The sequence below is a fragment of the Pseudophryne corroboree genome, chromosome 8 (assembly GCF_028390025.1).
Source record: "Pseudophryne corroboree isolate aPseCor3 chromosome 8, aPseCor3.hap2, whole genome shotgun sequence".
Classification (NCBI taxonomy): domain Eukaryota; kingdom Metazoa; phylum Chordata; class Amphibia; order Anura; family Myobatrachidae; genus Pseudophryne; species Pseudophryne corroboree.
In genome coordinates this window covers 277,036,142-277,048,180 of record NC_086451.1, presented here as the reverse complement: position 1 = coordinate 277,048,180, position 12,039 = coordinate 277,036,142, and the positions used below count along the sequence as shown (strand labels likewise).

The 12,039-nt window shown below is 40.5% G+C and overlaps 1 protein-coding gene across 4 annotated transcripts in view; it reads left to right on the top strand.

The window, feature by feature from the left end:
* Positions 1-12,039, top strand: part of TENM1 (teneurin transmembrane protein 1) — a 1,080,468-nt gene that overhangs the window by 1,054,758 nt on the left and 13,671 nt on the right. For all 4 annotated transcript variants that reach the window (XM_063937256.1, XM_063937254.1, XM_063937255.1 and 1 more), the window contains 2 exons: positions 1,438-1,825; positions 4,985-6,205. In XM_063937256.1, coding sequence (XP_063793326.1) covers positions 1,438-1,825; positions 4,985-6,205 — 1,609 coding nt within the window. The remainder of the gene's footprint in view (positions 1-1,437; positions 1,826-4,984; positions 6,206-12,039) is intronic.

The following is a 12,039-nucleotide window of genomic DNA, read 5'->3' as shown; positions in this document are numbered from 1 at the left end:
CAACCAATAAGATTCTATCTATTAACTTCTAGAAGCAGCTAGATAAATGTTAAGTAGAATCTGATTTGTTGCTATGAGCAACATCACAAAAAAAACTCCCACCTTAGTAAATTTACCCCCTATAGATCCTGCCCACAGCATGAAACACAAGGTCCTGAACCAATAATACTAAGAATGCAGCCTATTGACTTACTAGGGACTAGTAACAATGTTGTTAAGCAATGTTCTTTGATAGGGTTAGAAGTGTTTGGCCACACAAAATGGTTTCATCTACTGAGTGGGCAGTCGGTTTACTTTACTTGTGACACAAGTATTAAGTCTACTTCCAAAACACATAGGGCCTGAATCAGATTTGTACGCAATGCTTATGTTTAGACAACTGATCATTTATTGGTACAGTGCACATGCACCAACGTATGCACCAAGGTACCAGGTAGCAATGTCACCTGCAATAAGGAACAAAAATATAGTGCTTTGTATTGTTTGAGGGAGGAGGGCCTCAAATTGGTATCTTGCCTAGGGCCCCATGAGGTATAAATCCGGCTCTGCACCTCAGATGTTGTATTACCCTATCTGATGTGAGTGCAGAATGTTTCGGACATACAGAAAATATATAGTCATATATATACATGTACGGTAGGCGACACTCATGGCTCTTTCCAAAAAGAACGACAGGACGCTGTCAGTGTAGATCAACGTTTCAATGTTTGTTGTAAAACATTTTCATCAGTCATATACTGTAGTCATATATATATGATTTTAATTATTCCCTCACACATGCGTACCTGTATGAACAAGTATGACCTTATGTGCATGGCGCATACCTTGTCAATCACTACATGCATTGTGCACATTAGGATGACTGGGAACGGAGGAGGGTATATTATAAATGGGATGGGAGAGGGTTGGAGAGAGGGAAGGAAAAGGAGGAAGAGAGGAGAAGGAAAGCGGGCTGGGAAGGTTCAGAAGGTTTGTATGTATACAAAAAAATGAAAGCAGCAAAACAATATTTTGCTAAGGTGAGCTGACTTATTTGATTTGCTGACTACGTAAGGATCTCCTCAATTTTATGATCACACAGATAATTATATTAATAAAGCCTACAGTACAATCAGATCAATAGATTCTAGTTCAGTAAATCCTACAGTATGATTACTAATAAACATTACTAGCAGGACTGAAAAAAGATAATTGAATTACTAACCTAAGAAAAATAAATAAAGGTGCATAGTAAAACAAGGCACGCTCGTACTCCAGAAAGACAAATGTTGGTAAAAGTGTCCCTTTAAAGTCCCAATTTAAAGATGAAAAATAGTCTTTAGTAATTGTAAAAGCAGTTAAAAGTGTTGTAATGCATTTTCCAAATCTGTTTAGCTGGTTGGTGAAAATGTTTGTGATGCAAATAATAACTGTTATGTTTATGTTATTTTGTTTCAGACTATAAGCCTCTTTCTACATAGCCAGCGGCGTTACATCTTTGAATACGATCATTCAGATTATCTTGCTGCTGTAACAATGCCTAACATGGTCCGCCATAGTCTGCAGACAATGCTATCTGTTGGTTATTTCAGAAATATTTATAATCCGCCAGACAACGTTGGGGCTTTCATTCAAGATTACAGTGGGGACGGTCGACTTCTGATGACATTACATCTTGGAACAGGACGCAGAGTCTTGTATAAATACACCAAGCAAACAAGGCTCTCTGAAATTCTCTATGATACTACTCAGGTTACATTTACCTATGAAGAATCGAGTGGAGTCATTAAAACAATTCATCTAATGCATGAAGGATTTGTTTGTACTATCAGATACAGACAAACAGGTATATAATATAGCACCTATTGTACAAATGATTAAAAAGTGTTCTTTTTAATAAGAAAATTGAATCACATAGTTAATCTCCTTTGATGATTATCTCTTCAAACATTAGTTAGGAAGGAATATAATAACATCAGCAATTATCAGAGCACCTCCATATTATAAGGAATAATATACAGTATGCACTTGCAGTAGATTATATGAATATTAGAATGATCCTGAATAAACCTGACATTGCAATACTTAGGCTGTCACTTACAAAGAGCACTTAACGCGCAGTTAGCAGTAGGCATCAGTGTGCAGGGGGGTGACCGTCTGCAGAAGCATACTGCAGGTGCAAACAACACATCAACCTCCTGGAACTATCCCTTTCCATACTGTGAATTCAGCTTTTCCACAAAATACTGTTTGTTTTAGCTACATCAATCCTGACAGTGAAGAGATACTGGGGTGAACTTTTGTGCATTTAAAGCTTTATTTAATTTTGGGCCAATTTGCAGCTCCATCAAAGTGCAGGTGTAAGAAGCAAAATGTATCTCTGGTCTCTGCCATATCAGAGATCAAGGGGTCTATTTACTAAAGCCTTAGATGGAGATAAAGTGCACGGAAATAAAGTACCAGCCACCAGCTCATAACTGTCATTTTTCAATCCCAGCCTGAGACATGGTAGTTAGATGCCGATTGGCTGGTACTTTATCTCCATGCACTTTATCTCCAGCTAAGGCTTAGTAAATAGACCCCCAAATCTTTTAGTAGAGAAGAAATGGGCATGTGCTCCCCGCACAGTAAGGAATACCCATAAAAATGATGTCTCTACCACTTTCTCTTGATAAAGTAATCACACTCAATCTTATTATCGCACTTCTCCGATGCGCCTACAGCTCTCTTTCCAACCAACTCTTCCAATTTGCCTCTGTAAGATTCAGCTCCTCACAAATGTGCTGTCTTGCTCTGTGAACCTATGTACTTTGGTGTACACCTAAGAACACAAATATGGAGGTACATAGCAGCCCTAAAGAGAGTTGTATACTGTCTTGGTTATTTTGCTTTTTATAACTGTCCTTCTTAGATTGTGAATACATATTGTGCATGATCATGGATGACTTGTATATAGTAAAGAATAATATATTTCCAACTTCTATATACCTAATAGTCCTATTTTCATCCCAGTGTTATTTGCATGGTACACTGTATATTAAACGGTACTTTGAACAATATGGCAGTATCACACTACCACTGACCAAGGAAGTTGGCTTACATGCCCCAAGACACTCCCATGACACAAGACACTCTCATGACACAAGACACTCCCATGACACAAGACACTCTCATGACACAAGACACTCCCATGACACAAGACACTCTCATGACACAAGACACTCCCATGACACAAGACACTCCCATGACACAAGACACTCTCATGACACAAGACACTCCCGTGACACAAGACACTCTCATGACACAAGACACTCCCATGACACAAGATACTCTCATGACACAAGACACTCCCATGACACTTGCATGAGATAGTTCCGTGCGATTGCATGGCCATCACCCAGTTACTGCCCAGAAATGCTCTTTTCATGGCAGTTGTAGTCTGTTGAAGGATGGATGTATGAATATGTACTAGCTATCTCCATCCGTGTGGATAACTGATCCAGCACCTACGCAGTACCCAATTTCTTTCATAGGTGCATGCGCAGTATGCTGAAATATGCAAGATCCATGTGCAGTGCGAGTTGCGTGCAACTTAAAATCAGCCCCACTGTAATCACAATATATATAGCGGTCTGTTTTTAGAAAGGCAGCACTCATAAGCTCCATTGCAGTTATGCACGATCCATAATGAGATAGATAAATTACTACAAACTCTCCAATATATTGCTAAAGGAAGGATTAGCATCCAATAAGTTTATGTGTTTTATTGCAGAAAGCATCAAAGCAACTGGCTGTTTAAAAAGGGGAGAAAAAAATGATTGTGTGGACCTACAGTAGGTGCTGCATAACAAATTCTGTGAATGCTGGGTATTAAGACAATGCAACAGCAGAGGTGTCAAAATGATATGTTTCACTGTCCAAGAATAGAGATCAAAATAAGTGAGACTAGCAAAATACTGTCTCATTCACATAGATTCTCAAAACAGCCAAATACAGGGGTTGCCAGCAATATCAATATCTTTGTATTAGCACTAGTGGAGAATCATAGCATATGAAGTTGTAATCAACTTTGTACAATTGTCAGATTGCCTATGAGATAACAGAAGCTGAATAAGATTCAGCTGAAAAATGAACACATTCTAACAGTGGTCACTACAAATCATATAGTAAAATCTCATTAGATGTTTCAAAAGAGAATGTGCAATCTTGCCGTACAAAACTCATAAGAAAAAACTATGACGACTGTACACATTCATGTATGATACAATAGATGTTAGATGTATTAGTAACTACTGAAGGAAATACATTTCAGTCAATTCAATAGATGCTATGAATAATTATTAACACATACAATAATATGACGAGTAATGCAAGTATTATTGAGGCAAAGTGAATAAACAGTAAATTCCTGTGAGAATACATATTATGTACTTGTAGCTAGATCAATTATATAGATCTTGCATTTAATAACAAGCCAACACAAAATTACAGAGACAGTAAAGTAAGTGTCAAACACCAGGATTAAGGAGTGGCAATATTATTAGCCACCATACAAAAGCAATATGTTATTATAGAGACAGTGAAATCAAGTGCCAAACATCAGAATAATAAGAGTGGTGATTATGAAAATTGTAAATTATTAGTTTTAAAGGTCACATGAAAATGTGTTTAGAATATAACTATTGTGTTTCTTGACGGTTATTCCTTTTTATGTAGAATAAAGAATATTTTTAACAAAGATATATGGTATGATGAAAAGAATACTGTAGATCCATAATACCTGAACCGAGTGTTGAGGACTCTAGTGGTTGTTCTATAGACCTTTTAATCACTTTTTCATTATTTTTGCATTTACACTTTCATTCTTTTTCATTTAATAGTTCACAAAAAAAAAAATCTTATTTGGAGTTATTATTACCTTTTCAGACCATTTCTATCAATATGTTATTGCAGTAACAACTTTCCTTTCTCTGTAATTTATACAATGTTCTAATCTTTACAACAGGTCCTCTGATTGGGCGACAGATCTTTAGGTTCAGTGAAGAAGGTCTTGTTAATGCCAGGTTTGACTACAGTTATAACAACTTCCGAGTTACCAGTATGCAAGCCATGATAAATGAAATTCCTCTTCCCATAGACTTGTACCGTTATGTTGATGTCTCTGGGAGGACTGAACAATTTGGAAAATTTAGTGTGATTAATTATGATCTGAATCAAGTTATCACAACTTCAATGATGAAGCATACTAAAATATTTAGCTCTAGCGGACAAGTCATTGAAGTTCAGTATGAAATTCTAAAGGCTATATCTTATTGGATGACTATCCAGTATGACAACATGGGCCGGATGATTATGTGTGGCATACGAGTAGGTGTAGATGCTAACTTAACAAGATATTCTTATGAATATGATCCAGATGGACAGCTTCAGGCTGTGTCTGTAAATGATAAACTTCAGTGGCGTTATAGCTATGATCTAAATGGAAACATCAACCTGCTAAGCCATGGAAATAGTGTTCGCCTGACTCCACTGAGATATGACATAGGGGACCGCATTACTCGTTTGGGAGAAATTCAGTATAGAATGGATGAAGATGGATTCTTAAGGCAGAGAGGCAATGATATATTTGAGTACAATTCCAATGGTCTTTTGATCAAGGCATATAATAAGGTTGCAGGATGGAATGTACAATACCGATACGATGGACTTGGAAGACGTGTTGCAAGCAAGTCAAGTACAGGCTCTCACCTGCAGTTTTTCTATGCAGATCTAGCCAATCCAATAAGAGTTACTCATTTGTACAACCACAGTAGCTCTGAAATAACATCACTATATTATGACCTTCAAGGCCACCTTATTGCCATGGAATTAAGCAGTGGAGAGGAGTATTATGTTGCATGTGACAATACAGGAACGCCCCTGGCAGTTTTTAGCAGTCGGGGCCAGGTGATAAAAGAAATTCTGTACACACCATATGGTGACATCTATGAAGACACCAATCCAGATTTTGAGATAATCACTGGGTTTTATGGAGGACTGTATGATTCCCTTACTAAACTAGTACATCTTGGTCAAAGAGATTATGATGTTGTTGCTGGAAGATGGACTACACCCAATCACCATATATGGAAAAAAATAAACACTGAACCAAGGCCTTTTAACTTGTATGCATTTGAAAACAACTATCCAGTTGGCAAGACCCAGGATGTGGCACAGTATACCACAGGTACAGCATGTGTTGATTATTTAAATCCTAAAATGAAATCTTAATAGGTGGTGTACTCCACTAACATCATTTACAACCAGTCACAGTACACTTCACATTAACACATAGTGGGAAATTTACTAAATATCAGTTTGATCAAACTGTTGATTTTGGTGCTTTCCCCAGTGGTTTAGTGATGTTTTACAAATCTCCTGCTACACATGGGTGAGGGCGCCACAACATTTTTAGGTTGAGAATGGGCCAAGATATCAGTTCATTTTTATTAATATTATCAAAACACACATTTACCAACAGGGGGAAAACATACACACACATTGTCCTCCAAGGAGAAAAAAACCCATTGGGGGAATTCAATTGAGTATGATGTGAATAGCGCAGGGAATGGGCCCCCGAAGCCATTGAATTGCCCGCACTGTTCAGCCCTTTAGTTGGATTTCTTCTCACACCTTCTTCTCCTGTGAGAGCGAACAAATATCTGACTAAACTGGTACCACAATACTGTTTTGTCCACGCTAACCCTGTTAGCACGGACAAAACAGCATCGCGGCAGTAGTTTAATTTATATAACAGTATCGCGACAGGCACTTTAGTAGGAAAATGACAGCTCTCGCAACTAAACAGGCACACTAACCGGCCTTCTCCAACTTAACAGCAGGGTGCATCCCGGACAGTTGAACAGCTCTGGGGACTCCTTCCTGGTGCTATTCACATTGCGCTCAATTGATTTCCCCCCATTGTCCAGCACAGGTGAAAAAAACACAAAAACTCATGCGCCAAACGGTGACACAAAAATTCCAGCTACTCCTCAATGACAGGAGTTGGATGCTGCACTGTAACATTACATGCAACACTCGGCTCCTGTCACAGTGTAGGCACTACACACAGACAGTCTCTGGGGCAGCCCAGCATCTCTTGGAACCCAAGAGTGATGAAAATGGAGGTAAGGCTGCAAAGGCCATGCCCCCTTCCCAAGAGGCCACACACTTTTTTTGCCGATGCACGGGGGAATTTCAACCGCACTGGGTGGCCCAGAGCATAGTGACATCCCTGCTCATGTGTGCTGTGGTTGTCTGCCATTTAGAGCTAATATTCCCTAGCCATCAAAACAACTTTACTGTTTATTATTGCCTGATTTTACAGATTATGTGGTATATTCAATTGAAGTCGAAAACTGCCGTCTGTCGAAAAGACGGCAGTTTTCGACTTTTTGTGGTCAAATCCTGATTCGACATATTAATATTTAGCAAAATTTTTCGACAAGTCGATAAATTCAACTTGTCGAAAAGCACGTGGATCGGCTGAATAGCTGCCGATCCACGTGTTTATGTAGAAAACAGGGCCAAATCCGACAGGTTGTGGCCCCCTTCTCGACCATCTCAGTACGTCATCAAAATGATGTCGGACTGAGATGTGGACCCGGAGAAGGCGATGGTGGGGGGGAGCCGCAAGGAGACGGGGGGACAGCCGGCGGGCATACAGGGAGATCAGCGCTACAGTAGCGCTGCAGCTGGATGTCACTCAGCCGCCCGACCTCACGGCAGCTTCCACCCGGCTCCAGCGCGCTGCTGGAGCCAGGTGGAAGCTGCCGTGAGGTCGGGCGGCTGAGTGACATCCTGCTGCAGCGCTACTGTAGCGCTGATCTCTCCTGTACGCCCGCCGGCTGTCCCCCCGCGGCTCGTCCCCCTCGCCTTCTCTGCGTCCCATCTTAAATTCGACTTGAAAAAGTCGAATTAAGATGGGGATTGAATAGGGGTTGTTGGATCCATTCCGACAAATACATGTCAGAATGGATCCGACTTTAATTGAATATACCCCTATATACATAACGCACTTAAATGAATGCTCTCTATATATACTACATAGATTTCAAATATGTTTTTTTTTTACATTTAAATACACAGTAACAAGCTTCAGTGTGTGTTCTACCTTGAAATAAACAAGCAATGTTCTAAACACAGGAAGTCACTCTCAGCAGTGGTGTAACAGCAGGTTATAAAGATACTGTATAACATATACAAGAAGAAAACAACTTGTCTGACTGGGGTTTATATTTTATTTTAGTTATTGTTTCCCTTTCACTAGTACTGTATGTCTGCAGGATAGGGTAGAAACCAGCTGTTACTGGTTAGGTTGCAGGTCTCAGCCATATCAACACTAGAGCAGCCCCTGCTGTTCGCACTATTCCCACGTACAGATAAGATGTCAGTGCAGCACAGAAAATACCCCACTTTCAGCTTCTTTCAGTCTCCACATACTGCGCCATCTACGACAGCCACATTTTCCTCTTCCACAGGCAGCATGTATTTTATGTTCTCCTGCCTTTACCATATGATACCAGGTGATCAGGGGTGTATCTAGGGGTCCGAACGCCCCTGATAAAGTAAAGGACTGGTGTCTCTCCCCATTTGAAATAGGGAAGGCGCGTGTGTCATAAAACGGGGTGTGGCTATTCAATAGTACCCCAATTCAAGTTATACCACACAGAAGTGTCCCTTACTCACATTACACAGCACCTGGACCGTAACTAGGTATGTGCAGAGGGGACATCACACATAGCGCTGCTGGGTAGGGGACGTTGTTGCCGGCACTTGTCAATTATCTGTTTTAATTACTTTCACTTGCAGCTTCCCCCCTTTTTGAAGCCCAGCATCTCCTGACCGCCCTTGTCTCCTATCCTGACTCCTTCTGTCACTAATACCTATACAACATTCATGAACTCAACTTGAGATTTCTTTGTTATTCAGTCACACTGTCCTCTATTACATTTCAAGATGCTGCCATACCCGGGATTCAAACCCAGTGCCTGTGGCATTGCAGTCAGACAATATATTCATTGAGTTATCTGCTCTTGCATAAAAAGGTAGATAATTCTATGCTAGCGAATTCTAACTATTTGAAGCTTACCTTGTACTTTGTGAAAAAATTATCAGCATTGCAGATGAGCAGATCTATGTAGTGTGTGGCTGCAAGAGACTGGGGGCCTAATTCAGACCTGATCACAGCAGCAAATTTGTTCTCTAATGGGCAAAACCATGTGCACTGCAGTGAGGGGGGCAGATATAACATGTGCAGAGAGAGTTAGATTTGGGTGGGGTGTGTTCAAACTGAAATCTAAATTGCAGTGTAAAAATAAAGCAGTCAGTATTTATCTTGCACAGAAACAATATAACTCAGTCAAATCTAACTCTCTCTGCACATGTTATATCTGCCCCACCTGCAGTGCACATGGTTTTGCCTATTAGAGAACAAATTTGCTGCTGCATTCAGGTCTGAATTAGGCCCAGGAAGTGTTGCTGCGCACTGCATAGATTTGCTTTTGCAATGCTGATTATTTTTTCACAAAGTACCAGCAGCTTCATATAATGTCCGTTATGTCCCTATTGGAAAAATAGGAAGTGGGGGGGAGCGCCAATTCTTTCTCTTGCAAAGGGTACCAAAAAGTCTAGTTACGCACTTCACAGTATTAAAAGCACCCTTTTGGGACATTATTTTGGAGTCTCTGAGTGCCGCCTGTGTGTATATATATATATATATATATATACATATATATATATGGTATGAGCCGGAGTTCACATTATAGCACACGGTATGAGCAAAATTCACATTATAGCAAACTGTATGAGCCAAAACTCACATTATAGCACACAGTATGAGCTAAAATTCACATTATAGCACACGGTATGAACCGAAATTCACATTATAGCTCACAGAATGAGCCGAAATTCACATTATAGCACATGGTATGAGCCGAAATTCACATTATAGCACACAGAATGAGCCGAAATTCACATTATAGCACATGGTATGAGCCGAAATTCACATTATAGCACACGGTATGAGCCGAAATTCACATTATTGCACACGACATGAGCCGAAATTCACATTAAAGCACATGGTATGAGCCGAAATTCACATTATAGCACACAGTATGAGCCGAAATTCACATTATAGCACCCGGTATGAGCCAGAACTCACATTATAGCACACAGTATGAGCTAAAGTTCACATTATAGCACACGGTATGAGCCGAAATTCACATTATAGCACACAGAATGAGCCAAAATTCACATTATAGCACACGGTATGAGCTGAAATTCATATTATAGCACACAGAATGAGCCGAAATTCACATTATAGCACACAGTGGTGGTCATTCCGAGTTGATCGCTAGTTGCATTCGTTCGCTGTGCAGCGATGAGGCAAAAAAATGGCACTTCTGTGCATGCGTATGCGGCGCAATGCGCACGCGCGACATACTATTACAACGAACGATGTAGTTTCACACAAGGTCTAGCGAAGCTTTTCAGTTGCATTGCTGGCCACAGAGTGATTGACATGAAGTGGGTGTCAACTGACCATTTTCAGGGAGTGTTCGAAAAAACGCAGGCGTGCCAGGAAAAATGCAGGCGTGCCTGGGTGAACGCATGGCGTTTTTGTGACGTCAAAACAGGAACTGAACAGTCTGAAGTGATAGCAAGCGCTGAGTAGTTATTGAAATACTCTAAAACTGCAGAAAAAAACGTTGCCACCGCTCTGCGATCCTTTCGTTCACACTTCTGCTAAGCTAAAATACACTTCCAGTGGGAGGCGGTATAGCGTTTGAACGACTGCTAAAAACCGCTAGCGAGCAAACAACTCAGAATGACCCCCAGTATGAGCCGAAACTCACATTATAGCACACTGTATGAGACGAAATTCAAATTACTGCACATGGCATGAGCTGAAATTCACATTATAGCACACAGTATGAGCCGAAATTCACATTATAGCACACAGTATGAGCTGAAATTCACATTATAGCACACGGTACGGTATGTGCCAAAATTCACATTATAGTACATGGTATCGGATGCCTGTGATGACCTGATGTCAGCAAGACCCATGAGAGCCGCATCCACCACATGAACTATATATGTGTACATATACATATATATATATATATATATATATATATATATGGTGATGTGTAGTGCAAGTAGCGCTAACCCTTATATTTAGAGAACTCAAAGTGCCTTAAAACCAAAATATAATAAATAAATACATAATATATATATATATATATATATATATATGAATAAAAGTCACACTGTAGAAGCAGCATTAGTCTTCCCCATCCCCCATGCAGTTGCTCACCCGCAGTGATGCCCGGCAACAACTACAGTAGGCAGTAGCGGCAGTCAGTGTTATTTGCCCTGGTGTCCGGCGGCTCCACACAGCACTACAGTAAAGAAACTCTTCATAAACTACAGCCGCAAGGGCTGATGGTAGCTGTAGGTTATGCAGTTTCTTTATTGTAGTGCTGTGCGGAACCCCCGGACATCAGGGCAAATAATACCGGCTGCCGCTACTGCCTGCTATAGTTGTAGCCGGGTGCCACTGCGGGTTAGCAACTGCACGGGGAAGGGAGGACTGGTTCTGCCTCTACAATGTGAGACTACCCACTGGCCGCGGGTGACAATGCTGGGCGGCGCCCCTTCTCACTTGGCACCCCTGGTGAGTGCCATCCTGGCCAATAGGTAGATACACCCCTGCAGGTGATACACTACTTATTTCTCAGGTACACCTCTGTTTTGATCAAGTTAGGGTATTTCAATAGATACCCAAATCTTGATCTTTTTCCATATATTGATTATACAGTTTCTCCTCATTTATTTTTGATATCTCAGCATTTATTTAGTTATACTGTATATTACTGTGCTACCTTAACCCCCAAGTGACTTTGTATTTTTGTTGAAATGGGTTATTTCAAATAAAACGAATGAGTAAAGACCCCCATACATCTGTGGCCCTGCTTCCCCGATCCGTCGACCATATCCCTTGATCAATGGTCAGCA